Source organism: Gymnoscopelus braueri (genome assembly GCF_963280865.1).
Source record: "Gymnoscopelus braueri genome assembly, chromosome: 20".
Lineage (NCBI taxonomy): Eukaryota > Metazoa > Chordata > Actinopteri > Myctophiformes > Myctophidae > Gymnoscopelus > Gymnoscopelus braueri.
In genome coordinates this window covers 13,925,242-13,942,415 of record NC_137622.1, presented here as the reverse complement: position 1 = coordinate 13,942,415, position 17,174 = coordinate 13,925,242, and the positions used below count along the sequence as shown (strand labels likewise).

The 17,174-nt window shown below is 43.7% G+C and overlaps 1 protein-coding gene across 1 annotated transcript in view; it reads left to right on the top strand.

Annotated features, from left to right (window-relative positions):
• Window positions 1-17,174, top strand: part of ndst1a (N-deacetylase/N-sulfotransferase (heparan glucosaminyl) 1a) — a 64,854-nt gene that overhangs the window by 30,932 nt on the left and 16,748 nt on the right. Inside the window, exons 2-3 of the mRNA XM_080416216.1 lie at window positions 13,805-14,791; window positions 16,126-16,608. Coding sequence (XP_080272342.1) covers window positions 14,246-14,791; window positions 16,126-16,608 — 1,029 coding nt within the window. The 5' untranslated portion in view covers window positions 13,805-14,245. The remainder of the gene's footprint in view (window positions 1-13,804; window positions 14,792-16,125; window positions 16,609-17,174) is intronic.

The window sequence follows — 17,174 nt, the reverse complement described above, 5'->3', positions numbered from 1 at the left end:
TTAAGCAAAAAGCGATGACTGTGTGGCTTTTAAATGTAGCGTGTGTGTGTGTGTGTGTGTGTGTGTGTGTGTCCTAAGAAAGAGTCCATGCTCTTCATGTGTGTGTGCTTTTAGATGTGTTGCAAACTGCAGACATTTTCATTTCTTTTGAACCTTAATCCTGGGATGGAAGATGAATGCAAATGAGAGATTTGCTTTTAGCTGTGTTCTTGAATGACAGGGAATTATAACACCATGTTCTTGAAGTCATCTTCAGTGGCCATAACCATCAACTTGTAAATATTGAGTTTACTCCCAATATTTAGATTTAGGATTTTTATTACCATGGTGAAAAAGGCAATGTGTGCCGGCGGTTAACCGCACCAAATGGAAATAAGAAATGTGTTCTTCAGATAAAAGAGAGAGTAGCACACATTAGTTATGTAAAACAAACAATGAGTAAATCCCAGATCAACTTGTCTTGTTAATCCATACAGTAACAGAGCTGGCCATTTTCATTGTTAATGTTTGCACTGTCCAGATTAACAGGATTACAGAGTAGGGATTACACTGGCCTTGCCTGGAACCATTTGACATTGACCTCCCCTGTCATGGACAAATCAGTCGGATAGACCAATCCTGAGATCCCTGATTGTTGCAAGTCCTGGAAGTCTGTGTAGAAGGAACAATAAGTTGTCTGTTGTTCAGACACGCAATACAGAGAGAGTGCTTTGTAGCGAGAGACTGGTGATAGAATGAGGGACGTATGTGTGTGTCTGGTGCATGTTACTCATAAAAAGCCATTTGGTTTGCGGATGTCCTAATCAGCCTCTCAGGTCAGATGCGATCCAACCACTTTAGATCCCAAACGGCAACAACAACAGCCTTTTGTGAGGCAGTCCTGTGGTCCATCCTTCAGAGTTTCCATCCAATGAACACACAACGTAACCCCGTTGTTTCCATGGAGAACATACGGTTGCCAAGGCACTTGGAGATGGAGCACAGAGGGGTCATCATTTATTTCTGTCAGCTGGCACCATGGGGGTGGTTGGAGTTGGTTAAGAGGGGTTGCTGGGGGAGAAGGGGGGCACTGTCAAGGTCCTGAGGGGCCCAGAGGACCGCCGCCACTCCCTGAAAGTTTGTATTTGTAAATGGATCAGAGAGAAGTAGAAAGAGAGATGTTAAGGCCTTTACAGATCAAGCTGTCTTGTCCTGACTAACTGTGACAAGTCTGGAGATCATATCGAGGTGATGTGTCACGTTTAAAGTTACTCAATCACTCTGCACTATTACAGTTGACCATCAGCTGAAGACATAAATCTCCTTACCATACTGGTTGAATACATGAACGAATGACATACACGTGACAACTAATATACCCCTTGCAAAAAGGCGATAATGGTATGTAGCTTTCAGTTGTTGAACACACCCCTGCAGTAGGCGGAGTGCATTTTTATTCACTCTTATTATTATTATTACTTGTTTTATCGACTTGCACATAAAGTAACTGCACGAGCAAAGAGTTAACATGGTGGTGTGCTGTGAGTTTTCATGACAGACTCCTTTCCCACTGCCAGTAGACAAGTACGGTAGCGGTACCTTTTCTTTTTATGTTTTTGGACTGTCACTTTTTGACCCAGATCAAAACTTTCTACGGGAGCTTTATCAGCCATTACAAATAAAAGGATGCCTGTCATCTCATCAATCGTGACATTCTCTTGCCAGAAATGAGCGCGTTCCTTAAAATAATTGCATCTGTGTAGTTAGTATCTGCGAGTCTCTCTCTCACTCTCACTATCTTTCCTCTCTCTGTCTGCTTCACTATCTTCTTCGTGTGTGTGTGTGTGTGTGTGTGTGTGTGTGTGTGTGTGTGTGTGTGTGTGTGTGTGTGTGTGTGTGTGTGTGTGTGTGTGTGTGTGTGTGTGTGTGTGTGTGTGTGTGTGTGTGTGTGTGTGTGTGTGTGTGTGCTGTGTGTGTGCTGTGTTTTTACGGTTTGCACTTATCTGCTTTTAGGGAGAGAAATTCTTCCCAACGAGTCCCGCTGCCAAATCAACATGCTGCATCGGGTGTTTGGGCCCTGCTAATATCTGACTATCTCCAATGGTGGGGTCTGGGGAACACACTGCACTATGTATGACTGGACCGTACAACAGATATTAACCCATTAAGACCGGGAACGCATCTGTGTCATTTTTTTTATTCGAGCTAAAAAGCATTATTTTACACTTTGGCTATTCAAAAATAGCAGATATACATAGCTCATAGCGTGGCACCGAGTGCCACGCTACGAGCTTGTTGTTTAACTCAAATCTTTGCTACTGGGGGTCCCACTCCCTGGAACAAAATATTTTGAGATGGGGGTCGGCGGCCAAATACACATCATTTTGGGGGTCCTTGACATGAAAAAGTTTGAGAACCACTGATGTAGAAACATGCGTAAGAAGACATTAGTAAGAATCGGCCTCAGGTCTCAGTGGGTTAATTACGGTCACCTGCATGTTCAGCACAAATGCGTGAGTGCAAGAGGGTGCAAGGGCTGGAAGTGTAATAAATACATTTGAGGAATGGGACAGCACTTTGTGACGACGATAGCGGTTGCCATAGACCGAAGAGATAAAGCGAGGCTCAGATTACAATACATAATTTATTTAGATGGGTTTGATGTTCACTCCCTGTTTATAAGCAAAATGGGAATGTTGTTGTTAGATCAAATCAGATGAAAAAGTCATCGTAGGATAAGCAACCACACAGCGCTATGACTCACCAGTGAGTTATGAGTTATTACTTGCATGTAAACGATTTCTTGCCAGCTCCTTCCATGTGGTTTTTATGCTTCTGGTATTCACCTCTCATCCCCTTCACAATGCTAGGAATTGTGGGCTATTGCCTCAAGCAAAGTCTGCAGCAAAGTAGTATTATGGAAACTGTGCATTAAGGGCTCAAAAAGTCTGCAAGACGAGCAGCCCATGAATGCTTGTGGTCTATACAGCTGGAACACACATCAAAGTCTGTGAGTGTGGACATTGAGACTGAGAGTGGGCCTTCTTCTTCTTCACTGCAATCCTCCGTTTACTTTACTTCACTGTTACCCAAACAAATGGCCGCGACTGATTTTGGGTCACAGACCCGTTTCCTACAATTATTTATTTATGTATTAGTAAAAATAAATACATAAAATGTCTGAAGATTTTCATAAATAAATATAAAACAAATTCCAGAAACTTAGGAAAATACTCTACAAGCTCACAATGTGTTGCGCGTGTTGTGAACTTAATGGCTATTTTCACTGTTTTTGAAATGAGGCTTGAGTGATTACTAGCTGAACAAGTTTGGTACAGCAAACCCTGCATGGTTTACTTAACTAGCTCCATCTGCAAACTAACTGAGCATGGACTTCCGTCACATGAAATAACACAACCACCCAAATATGCATCACCCTTGCCTGCCCACCATCCAGCTGTCGTTTTTTATTATCACCGAGACTTGGTTAAACCCAGGTGACAGATGGGTCTATGTTTACCTCAGTCAGCCAAGATCCTCTGGTCATGGTGGTGACGTAGCAGTTATTTGTTAGAATAACATCACCTGCTCTCCAGTTACAGTTGGATCCTTCATTTATTTTGCATTTGTGAGTAAGCCTACTGATCTATAACATTCCAAAGCCTTTCCTAGATGAATTCTCTTAGCCTACCCCTATCGCTTATTATGTCAAGGTATGACAGGGCGTTAATACTTTGGTCTGACCCTCTCAAGCTCTAGCTAGTGAGTGAATTCTTTATACCTCATTGATTCATTCAGCCGTGTCCAGACTTCAATTGGGAGAGGGGCATCGAAGAGCACACTATGGAGTATGGATTTAGTTTGATCTTCAGGCCTCCCAGTAATTTCTGTCTCGGATCACAAACTCATTTTATTCGATACACAATTGTTTATCTCTGCTCTTTTCTGTTCCTGCATCCTCAACTCTACCACAGCTAGTCTGTTCTTGAATGAATCGATGAATACCCACCTGCGGCCTGCTTTATTGATTCCACTCTTCTATTGTACAATAACTGACAAAAACATTAGAGCACATAAATGGAAGAATGTCAACCTTCAAGTTAACCACAACATTTAAGAATAGGCCTATTAACCCATTAATACCTGGAATGCATCGGTGTCATTTTGGATTTCTTTGGCTATTAAAAAATAGCAGATATACAAGCTCATAGCGCGGCAGCGAGTGCCGCACTACGAGCTTGTAGATCTGCTATTTTTGAAAAATCATGAAAATGTGTGCAAATCTTTGAATATGTATATTTTTAAAGCAAATATTTGTGACTCAAATCTTTGCTTCTGGGGGTCCCTGGAACAACATATTTTGAGATGGGGGTCCTTGACATGAAAAACTTTGATAACCACTGATACCACTGTAGCAACATAAGTTTAAAAAAATAAACAGGCATTTTGTAGATTCAGCCTCAGGTCTATATGGGTTAATATATTCTCTGACGTTCTATCCAGCAACATACAGAATTCACAAATCCTGTTCAACATCATACATTTTGGAATAAATCCCCTCCCAGATGTGGTCTGGCTTGTTAACTGTAAAAAAGAAAAATATTCTTAAATAAGGTCAAGGAAATTAGGATGAGCAGGGTTCCTTCCGTTCTCCCAGAGAGTATACGGTTTTGCAGTAAATTTTTCAGCCCATCCCCCTTTCTCTTGAGACCACTATCACAGGCATGACGCCAACTAGGCTACCAGCTGCCTGGACATTGTTCCGACCCCGCTCTTAAAGGAGATTTTTGTGAATGTCGTTCCCAGCATTCGGACTATCACAACCACACTCTGGTCCCCTCCTATTTCAGACATGCAGTATTTCAACCCCGTCTTATACAACCTGGCTCATTTCAAAACTCCTATTTTTGAGTAAAGTTTTAACCGCTTAACCCTGGAAGACCTGGAACGCATCTGTGTCATTTTAGATTTCTTTGGCTATTCAAAAATAGCAGATATACAAGCTCATAGCGCGGCACTGAGTGCCGCGCTATGAGCTTGTAGATCTGCTATTTATTTATTTTAATCTTGAAAATTTGTGCAAATCTTTAAATATATATAAATATTTTTTTTAAAAACTTAAAAAAAAGAACTGGCCTCAGGTCTAAATGGGTTAAACCCTGTATATTTAATTGATCAGGGTCCTCCAGGGCCACTGGTTCTCAAGTTTTATTTATTTCAAGGAACTCCACTTTGGTATGCATCAGACCATTAACCCATAACTCTGAGAGTGTACAAATGTACACTTGTACACTCTCAGAGTTATAGACCGGAAAGGGTCCAATATCAATAATATTTTGCTGGGGAGTGGGTACCCCCATGGAAGGACTCAAGGACCTGTGGGGATCTCTGGATGCCACTTTGAGAACCACTGCTCCAGGGGTCTATTCTTGGTTCTCAACTTTTTCCCCCTACACCAAAACGTTTAGCCAAAAATAGCAGAACTACAAGCTCACAACGCGTCGTACTGCAATGTGAGCTTGTAGAGCTGCTCTTTTCGTCGAAGGTTCACCTATTTTCTCTTTCTATTATGACATGACCCAGAATAGGGGTGTTAGGGTTCCTGTGGATAAAGTAAGGCGTTCCATAGAGGCGCTCGGGTGGCGCAGTGGTAAAGTCCCTGACCACCACCACGGAGGTTGTGGGTTCCGGCCCGACAAATCCGGCTTTGTCGGGCGTCGGCGGGGAGTGTTCGGTTGGAGGAGTAGAACCATGGTCCTCCTGCTGGGGGCTCCTCACTGGCAGGTGAATCAGGAGGATACAACTGCAGTGACGGCACAGAAATGTGTGTGGGGAGGAATTAATTGGCATAACGACTAAATTGGGGAGAAAAAGGGGGTAAAAAAAATTGGCTACTCTAAATTAAAAGAAAAAAAGAAAGGCATTCTTCGACAGTCTATAAATGTCTGTATGGCATAACCATTAGAAGTTGGATGGCAGCCCAAAGACAACAAAACGGATCATTTAATGTTTGGTCCTCCACCATCACCATTGTGAGAATTATTTCCAAGATCATGGACCGTCCAAACGTTTCTCACCTAGAAAGAATCCTTCATTCTTCCTTACGACTCAATTACTGTGTAATTTGTTGTATTTTGGCATCAACCGTTTATACTGTAGCTGGTTTGAAAATGCTGCGGTTACACTTTTGTGCAGATGTACTGGGATCACATGACCAAAGTCTTGGCGACAGCATCTCTGCAGTCTTCACTAACTCACTGTTTTATTGTATGATTAACTTTAAAAGCTGAGGGTCACTGACTGTCTCTGTCTCTCTCTTGACTGGTTTCTGCTTATCGTTCACCATAATTTCACTGTTAAATAATGAACTCTGTGTTAGTGTGTGTTTTTCAAAGCCCACCTAGATTTGAGATGGATTGCCTCCTTAAGGGGGGTGATGTTCTCGCTCTTTTCTCCTGCTCATCGGTCTTTTTTCTCACTCTATTATTAACTCGCATTGTTTTGTATTGTTTTCCTTTCCTTTGTTTGCTTTTCCTTGTACCTCTCTGTGTCTGCCACTTCCGTTTAGGATGCCTCCAACTCCACGTGTGCAATTACATGGTTCATATTTCTGTCTCTGAGATGAATGAAAAGGTTTCTGTCTGGCAGACTGCACCTTCTGGCTGCTCTTTATCGGCTAGACCTCCCATCAGCTTCTTCTGAACATGAAATATTCATGTGTCTTTTCTTCTGCTTTCTGTGCTCTTTTGCATTTATTTTATTATTTTGGGGTGCAGGTGAGGGAGGCAGGGTTTGCCTGAAGAACAGCCTTGTTAGGTGGATGTGCAGGGATTTTAGATTTATTCCTTGTTATTCCACTTGGTGCTGATTCTGATGTCTGTCTTAACCACCTCCATTATATTGCAATGTATGCCTCTTTACCACTGGGAAAGGAATTAAGGGGTATGTCAGACCAAAAAAATAGAGAAAAGAATTAAGGGGTATGTCAGACCAGTCTCATTCTCTATGCTATAAGCTCACAACGTGTTGTAGATCTGCTATTTTCCATGAGCGACACTGTCGTACAATGACATATAAACCGGCCTAAAACGGTCTCTTCGCAAATCTTTGGTCTGAACTATACTAGGCTTAACACCCACTAACATCTGGCTTTTGCCTTTAGTGGGAAAGGTTACAATCGGCATTCATTCCCAGGACAAATTATTCTGCAGCAGGCAAGGGTATTTATTGGCTCCAGCTCCAGTTGGCAGTGATGAAAGCATGACATGCTGTTAGACGTGTTAATTTTCTGCCCTTTTCCAACGCGATACAATGAGAGAACTTCTCCTGAATTGAGGGGGAGAGAAAATAAGGAGACCGAGGGCTCTACAGTGAGAGTATGTGACTCGCATTTGCCCTTAAAAATGCATTTGCATGAACCGGAAAAATAATTGACGTGACACACCAGAAAATAAACTGAGATGTACAATGGGAAAGGATTCAATTTTTGTGTGGTTTCCCATGCTTAAAAAACCTGAAATAATAATATATATATATACACATACATACATACACACACACACACACACACATACATACATACATACATACATACATACATACATACATACATACATACATACATACATACACATCACACACTAAATTTGGTGGAAAAGCTAGGATATCATCTCGTTTAACTGATCTCACTAGTCATTACAGTAGCCTCAAACTGAAATCCTTGGGCTCTCCTGTGTTCGTGCTCCTTTCTTTCTGCCTGTTTAACGCTCTCCTCTTCTCTCCTGTAGAGCTGCGTCCGTTATTTGTCACAGAGTGTGAAGGTTAACATTGGGGGGCGGTCATCGCTGCTGAGAGTTGGGCAATACATGCGATAGCACGTGCCCCAGGCCCAGTTCTGTTTGCGCTGCCATACCGTTTAATCTGTTCCCAGGCCCTGTCAACAGTGTCATTAGAACCATGCTATAGACCTGGTTTCCCTGTAGACCTTGGCTGTCTAGATAACGGGGGCTCATTATTGTGACTAATCATTGACAGAACATTACGTTGAAATTACCCCTTTTCTTAAGAGAGGAAGGTTTTTTGACTTTGTGGGACCACATACAGTAGTGCATCTTCTTTGTTCTGCGCATGGATCACAAGAGAGACCTGACAGGAAACCCATGCCTGTCCATGCGGTTCTCCTTTGCTGTCATCAGCACAAAGCTCATTGTCTTCCCGCGGCTAATCTGGTTTTGATGTCCGTGGCATGGACTCCCAGCTCCTGCAGACCAGACAAGGAGGTATGGGGAGGGGGGTCTGTCTGCTCTACTGCAATACTGCCTTTGAACACCCACTGCTTTTCTCTTTAGAACCCTTTGGTCCTGTGAAGAGGACATTTAGAGGCAGCTCAGAGAAAAGCGTGGTCTCTTAAGTTATACTTGCAGAGAGCATTTTCTCTGTGGTATGTAGCTTGGAATGTTGTATGGAATGATACTGCTAGACTGTCCAAAATCAATAAGTCATTAAATATACTGTGTCAGATGGCTAATAACTGCCCGTGGGATATACAATGTCTGGGGTGGGTGGCGTACCCACTGCTTGGTTTCCTTCCATCATTAAGTCAATCTTAGTTTATAGTCCTCCTATAATGAACACTTTCAGTACATTTTAATGTGCCCTCGATGGGTGTTACTGTTGATGGATCAAGCGGTCATTGTTGAATGTTTTCTGTAATATGGTATCCAGGGTGTTATCCACAGCTCAATGGCTGAGCTGTCTCTCAGAACAGAGATAACACTCTGCCAAGCTAGGGCTCCGAAATGATGTCTTCTGTGTGTTGTGACTGCCTTAGGGGATGTCAACGATACCGTTTCTTTTCCCTAGCAGACCAGACTTGTCGGAGGCATTTGCCAATTAGTCTTTGTTTTACTGTGCATTTTTTAAGATTCCTTCTGACATCACGTCCAGATTCTGACATTACGTCCAGTATTATTATAATCTTGTCATTATTAAATTGTTGCGATTAGCACAGTCTTGCAGAACATGCCACCAACGTTTTGCTGCTTGTACCGGTTTGAGTGATTGACAAATAAACGCCTTGAATGTTGATGTAGAGTAGACCTGTCATCTTAAAATAAAACACACACTAGGTAAGGTAGCCTATGTTACATGGGGGTCCATCCATCTGTAGTAAGAAGTACTTGGTCTTTGTTGGACAATGCTTTGGCAATGCCTAGGCATGTCTGTTCATAAAAGCTATAATTAATTAGTTGTTATAGTTAATTACTGTGTCGCTGAAGTGTCGGCAAGAGGCGATATTATAGCGTGGCTCAAGTGCTAAATGCTGAAATCCTGCATCCTCCACAGAGCTACATAGAGCTGCATATATTTTGCTTTAACCCATTCAATCCTGGGAACACATCTGTGTCATTTTAGATTTGAGCTATAACCATTATTTTATACTTTGGCTATTCAAAAATAGCAGATTTACAAGCTCATAGAGCAGCACCAAGTGCCGCGCTACGAGCTTGTAGATCTGCTATTTTTGAAAAATCATGAACATTTGCAAAAACAAATGTTCGCTTTTAAAAATATATATTAAAAGATTTGCACATAGTGCCGTGCTATGAGCTTGTATATCTGCTATTTTTGAATGGGTCAAATGAAAGGAAACACATTTTTCTAAGGCTTTAGTTATGGAGTTCAGCCCCGGTCTGAAATCTGCATGGAGACTTTAAATGCTGCGGGGAGAAGGAGTTGCTGTTTCTTATCAGACTCCCCTCCTTGCTCTGTCAGTGGACACAGTGGGGGCGGCACACTGGCTCTCAGGATGTAAGAGTGGCCGTCTAAGGAACTGGAAGGGTTCCCGGTTCAATCCCTGGCTTTGTGTCAAAAAAAAGTGTACTTGAGCAAGATGTTAAACCGCCTAACTGCTCCCGATGAGCAGGTTGGCACCACCTTGCATGGGTTGCTTCTGCCGTCATTATGTGAATGGGTGAATGTAACGCACATTGTAAAGCGCTTTGGATAAAGGCGCTATAGAAATTCAGACCATTTGACACGCTGGTGTGTGCTGTGAATGATGTCTTGGTAAATGGGTCATCATAGGGGAAGTGCTGCTGCTATAGTGTTGCACAGTGCTTGCACACAGTCACCATTTTGTCCGCCACTTCTTCCCATCATTGTCATAGGTAACACTAAATCCGTGACGCTCCCATACAGCACACCCAAACGATGCTGGTGAATCCCCTTAACCATTGGTTCTCAAAGTGGGGTCCGGGGACCCCCAGGGGTCCTTGAGGGGGTCCCTAGGCAATTTCTTTAAAACAGTGTCACACTCATTTTAACCCCTTAATCCATATTTTATTGGCTATTTTGAAAATAGCAGATGTACAAGCTCGCAGCGTGACTTTTTTTTTTAAAGTTGTGAAAAATGTTGAATCATTTAATCTCTCTTCTGGGGGTCCCTGGCACAAAACATTTTCAGATGGGGGGTCCACGGCCAATTATATATCAGTTTTGGGGGTCCTTGACATGAAAAAGTTTGAGAACCACTGCTCTTAACTGTTCTTGTCCACTTCACATTTGCAAGACTGACTGACAGCTACACGCGACACATCATCCATGTTGACTGAGTTATGGGTTATTGATTGAACCCGCATATCAATACCCCCCCACCTCCCCCCCCGAATAACTTTACTGAACCGAACAACACTTACATACCCAAACTGTGGTCAGTGTCTATTACTAAACTGTACTATTCCAAACAGCAAATGGAACATTTTTGTGCTTTTGTAAGCTCGTTTTTCTAAGTTGGTCATTTTGTAGAATTTCTTTTTCCATTATCTTTTTTCCCCCCAATTTTTCATTATTCTATTCTCAAGTCATGCAAATTCCCAATTCCCCCATGTAGTCCGTGTCACTGTTGACCCCCTACTGATTGGTCTTGGGGAGGGTGTAGACAGCCATGTGTCTCCTCCTCCGATACACGTGACACGTTGGCAGCTGCTTCTTTTCACCTGACACTGAAGAGTTTCACTGGGAGGATGTAACACAAGCAGAGGAACTCGCTATTCTTCCCAGTTCCACTCCCTGCTGAACGGGGCCGAATTGTAGGAGTCATTATGTTAGTGCAGCGAAGGAGATCACCCTCCCCACATTGGAGGATTTGAACCCCAGTCTCCGTGGTGGAGAGCAGGAACTTTACCCTGGCAACACCCGGAAATGGGCATGTCACACTTATTACATAATCACCTAATCACAATTATTTTGCATAATCATCATAATTGTTTCCATGTTGAAACATTTTCATACATTTTCAAACATGAAAACAGTGGAAATGGCCGATCTACAAGCTCACAACATGTCGCTATGCAACGTGTGGTGAGTTGTAGATTATTAGCTGTATTTAATATGTAATTTATTTGTATATTTACGTTATTTGTCATATCTGCCCTGTGGAATTGTGTTTGCAATGCCTGAAAGCCAAACAGAAATGTAGTTTATTTTTTTTATGTTCAGTGCCAAAAACAATGAAATCGTCAATCACAATTATTTGTTTGCCAATTTAATCGTCAAATAAGATTTTATGATTGTGACAGCCCTACCCGGAAACACCCGTCAACACATTTTAACATGCCTGATTCTGTATCTTGTTCTTTTTTTTTACTTTTGCCTTTACATGATCAGATATTCACCTGATCATGTTTTCATCACAGGCCTTGTAAGAACCAATATGTGATCTACAGATGCATGGCCATAATGTGTTTGGTTTAGGGCAGGGGTTTTCAACTCATTGTTAACCGGGGACCACCACCCTGACTAAGAATCAACCTGGGGCCCTCTGTTGGTTTGGGTGGGGATATGGACTAAGATTAGTGCTTTGGTAACACTTGCTATGCATCCCATGTCTATGCATCCCACTGTTTCTCAACCAATAGTCCACAGACTACTAGTGGTCCATGATACAATTAGGCCTGCAGGTGGTCCATGGGGAAATGCTATACAATGTAAATACCCTTTTGTTAAATGTATTAAAATAATATGTAATAAGTCTTGTAATTAAATAATGACTATTAAGGGCTTGATGTAATTTGTTGCACGATACTATGTGCAACAAATGATATCAAGCCCAGGCATTATATAACTGAAATATGTGAGTGGTCCAGAGCTATAAAAAAAAAAGAACCACTGATCTATTCCTATCCCACGGTTACCCTTATTCCATTCTCTTACTTTATCCAACCATCCATTAAACTGATGTTAACTGATATACTGATTTGTATCTTATGTATGAGTGAGCAGACACATGCGATTATATGGGCTTATACTGTATATGGGCAACTCAATCAGGCAATCCGGTATAATTCTTGAGATTTTCTGTGGAATTTCTTGACCTCCGACTTCCCAGTAACTGACAACATTAAGCATCATCATAGGTCACCTCAGGTCATTTAGTGTACTCTACTGTTCTGTGGAAGAACATATTCAATTTCCTACATTACTAAATGCATGGTCAGGGACCACATGCAATACCTTCACGGACCACCAGTGGTCCACGGACCATCTGTTGCAAACCCCTGGTTTAGGGGAAGGGACGTGTGGATGTGTATAAATTGGGGTGGGGCAAATATTCAAAGAGTTGGAGTGGAGTTTTTGAATATTATTTTGGTCAGTCAGTCATGCACATCTCCACATATGTATGCCTACACCTAGTACAGATTCTAGTAGCAAGCTTAAGCCTGCCATGACATAACCAAGGATTTTACCCACACCATTTTTACTATATGCAAGACAAGTGCATGCATCCAACAACATACACTTGCATGCTTTTTTGCCCAATGTCACATGCAGCCTTTTACACAGCCCTGGGTAGGCCACCTGGTCTGGTGGAGGAGAGATATGCATTCCTTGGTGTGCCCCTTTCTCGTTTTTGTTTGTTTGGCTTTTTTTAATTTTATTTTCCCCCTCCTTTCAATTTCCATTTTGAGGTTTAGGAGGAAATGGAATGCAAGTCCCTGTGGGTGATGGCTTCACTTTACATGCAGTCACAGAGTCCCGCTGTACCGAATCAGAGAATTGGCTTGCCTCAGGGCATTGTTGTCACTCTCATTGTGCCAGTTGATTGTGTGGAATGTGTGTTTGTGTGCGGTGGCCATGGATGCAGACTAGAGCCCGACTTGTGCCGATCCCAATGGTCCTAGACCAATGATCACTGATGTTTTGACCGATATTTGTAAAATAAATAAACAAAATGCTGTCGACTTGAAAAATAACATTTCTGCTTGAGAACTTTTAACTTTATTTGTACAATTAGCAAGCAAACAAGTAATTATAAAATACACACAAACTGGACATATTCTTTAACCACTTAAGGGACTACTTAAATTCAAATATTTTCAAAGTAGACCATCTACAAGCTCACAATATGTTGTGATGCGTTGTAAGCTTGTAGGTCTGATTATTTTTTTTAAATGCGCCTATTAGACATTCCGAGAGTAGGGACACCAGGTTCAAACGAGATTATTTAAAAATCGGGACACATCGACCGATACCAATGTTTATCAAAAACGTGAAATAATGGCAGATATATCGGCCAAACTGATAGTATGAGAGTATAAGTCGGGCTGTAGTCAGAGGAATTGGCAGCTCTGACAGCTTGAATGCCAGGACTTCAAAATTTTACTTTTGAAGTAATTGTATTGTACCAATAGCATTATATTTGCATGTACTGTACACCTCCCAGAACCCTGCACAGCTACAAATATGGTTGATGCTGAGGTTCTTAAACTCTATTGTTGTTGGGGTTTTATTTCATGTGCTGTACTTTTTCTCTTTGTCGCTCTAGGTGAGCAGTTTCTGTCCAGAGGAGACTGGTGCTGAGATGACCTGCGTGACATCACTTTCTCCCCAGAGGCCATCCTCCAATCAAGAGAGCAGAGAAAAACCCTAGCAGGGATGCGGTTGGTTGGTTGGTGTGACGGACAGTTGACGGAGTGACTGCCCTTCCTCGCTCAGAAGTCATCGTTGTGCTCCAGTGGACTCGAGGCCCCTCTTCTTCTCTGCCATGGTGACATAATCAGCCCGACGATATGAAGGAGAGCCAACGTGAGACCATCTCATTTCTTTCTCCAGTAGCTGCTGCACCCTGTGCATTTCTCTCCAGAGCCAGACTGACTGTGTGGTGAGTTCCACCGCTCAGCATCTTCCAGCCCCAGAGAAGACTGTGTTTACCAGGAGGGGGCGTGTTGCTAGGCCGAGGGGGTGGGGCGGTGTGGCGTGATATACGATGCTGGGATGCATGACACGCCTTCGTCGGCTGGTCCGCCTTCTACCCCTCCAGACCTCCCTCCTCCTCCTGTTCCTCTTCTGCGCCGTCAGTGTCTTTGTCTCCGCCTACTTCCTGTATGGCGTCAAGCGGGAGCTGGAGCCGTCGGGAGGCGGCGTCTCGGGGGCCGACGGCGCTTCGGCCGACTCCGACGACCCCCGGGTGACTCCGTCGCGCCTGCTCCCTTTGCGGAGCGTGCCGGGCGGGCCGGGGGCGGACCCGGGAGGGGCCAGAACGGACCCCGTGGTTCTGGTGTTTGTGGAGAGCCAGTACTCCCAGCTGGGCCAGGAGATCGTGGCCATTTTGGAGTCCAGTAGGTTCCGGTACCGGACAGAGATCTCTCCGGGAAAAGGGGACATGCCGACACTAACGGACAAGGAGAGAGGACGTTTCACCTTGGTGATTTATGAGAACATTCTGAAATATGTCAACCTGGACGCCTGGAACCGAGAGCTGCTGGACAAATACTGTGTGGAATATGGAGTAGGAATCATCGGCTTCTTCAAGGTTAGGATAATACAGCACGCGCTCACACACACACACACACACACACCACACACTATTCCAACTCTACTCACACCTTCTGCACTGTCCAGCTGGCTCACATGTCTCTAAGGAGACAGGACTCACAAGGTTGGAAAGACTTGCCTGGTTCTCCCTCTTCTCTCATGTTCTCTCTACTGCTTTTTTATGCCCTTTCTCATTCTGGCCTGTTCTCCTTTCTATTTCTCTCCCAGCCTCGTCTCTTTTTCTTTCCTCTCTGGTATTAGTCCCTCTGGCTGTTCATTTTATTCTCTCTCTTTCTCTCCCTCTCTCTCAGTAATCCCCAGCCGAGCCTGCTTGCCCAAGGCCAGTTTTCAGGTGGTCACTGGTCATGGTTTTAATCACCAACTGTGAGAGATGGAGAGAATATAGAAACAGACATGGAGAGGTGGGGAATGGAGGAGGTAAAGTTCAGGGACTGCTGATGGGATTTAAAACGTGGGTATATCTGGGAATCATGACAAAGACACACAGTGCAGCTCCACTAACTCTCTGGTAGTGTTTGTAGATCACAGTGGGCAAAGAGATTTTTAATCAATAGCCATCGTGTGGGCACTTCAGAGTGTGGGCAAGTGTTAACTTAATAATGCTCTGTTTTCTCAGGCACCCACACTGTCATGGTAGTGAAATATTATGCAATAGCCACAGCAGAACTGGTGTATACCAGTATGCAGAGATGTGACAGAATTGGAGAGCAATGGCTTTGGAAGGGGAAAGTCTGGATAAGAATAATCACTGTATCCTCCTTCTGTGAATCCTCAGAGGACACAGCAGGGGGTTATTCATGGGGACTGAAAACTTTGAGAAGAGCAGATTGAGTGTAGCAGGTGGAAGCTGTTTTGTGTATAATTGGTCAATTATGTCCAATACAACTCATCACGGCCTTCATCACTCTTAATGTGCAATGATGTTGTTGTTTTCTTGAGGGCGGCGTTGCCTGTATTACTCTCTCATGTCTTCTTGGCTGTCTCTTTCACTCTTTCTCTTTATTTAACCCATTAAGACCTGAGGCCGATTCTACAAAATGTCTTCTAAATCCTAACTGTTTTTTGAAAAAACGTATGTTACTATGTCAGTGGTTCTCAAACTTTTTTATGTCGAGGACAAAAAATAGCAGATCTACGAGCTCGTAGCGCGGCACAGAGTGCTGCGCTACGAGCTTGTATATCTGCTATTTTTTAATAGCCAAAGTGTAAAATAACGCTTTTAGCTCAAATTAGAAAAATGACACAGATGCGTTCCAGGTCTTAATGGATTAATTTTGGTTCTGATGTTTTTGTCACGTGTCCATCAATCAGGCCAATGAGAACAGCCTGCTGAGTGCGCAGCTGAAGGGTTTCCCCCTCTTCCTCCACTCCAACCTGGGCCTGAAGGACTGCTCCGTCAACCCCAAGTCGCCCCTCCTCTTCATCACCCGCTCCGGGCAGCCCCTGCCGGGCCCGCTCCCGGGAGACGACTGGACCGTGTTCCAGTCCAACCACTCCACGTACGAGCCCGTGCTCCTGGCCAAGACCCAGTCCGCCGACAGCGTGGCGACGATCGGTCAGAACGCCGCCCTGCTCCCGTCGGTGGTGCAGGACCTGGGCCTCCACGACGGCATCCAGAGGGTCCTGTTCGGCAACAACCTGGTCTTCTGGCTGCACAAGCTGGTGTTTGTGGACGCCGTGGCCTTCCTGACGGGGAAGAGGCTCTCGCTGTCCCTGGAGCGCCACGTCCTGGTGGACGTGGACGACATCTTCGTGGGCAAGGAGGGAACCCGCATGAAGGTGCCTGATGTGAAGGTAAGTTCCATGTCTCAAATCCACGTGTGTTCATGGTTGTAGATCTATTCCTTTTGACGCGCAACATCCTACGTAGTGTAAACAAAGAGTATAGAAGCCAAGAGATGGAACTCTGGCGCTTTGACCAATAGGCTCTATGCACAGCAGCCATATTGTCAAGAAATTCACAGGTGTTGCCAATGATACTAATGAAGGCTCTGTTCCATTCTGGTCAAACGGGTTCTGATGTTGTGCACGTTGGCTCACTGGAAACACTCTGCAACACCAGTGGGTCTAAAATTGGGTTTCAGGGACCGTTGAGGGGGGTCCAAATGGCCTCTTACGGGTGTGTAACTCGTGAGAGTATACAAATGGAACCAAATGGACCATTTGGTTCCATTTGTACACTCTCATTTGTACACTCCCATTTGTACACTCTCTGAGTTAAAAAGTCTGAGAACCACTGTGCTACTCTAAATGGAACAGAGCCTTCATTAGCATCATTGGTAACACCCGTGAAGGAAGTGATGCTATGGCTGGTGTGCATAGAGCCTATTGAACTGTAATGAACACACACGTGAGGTAAT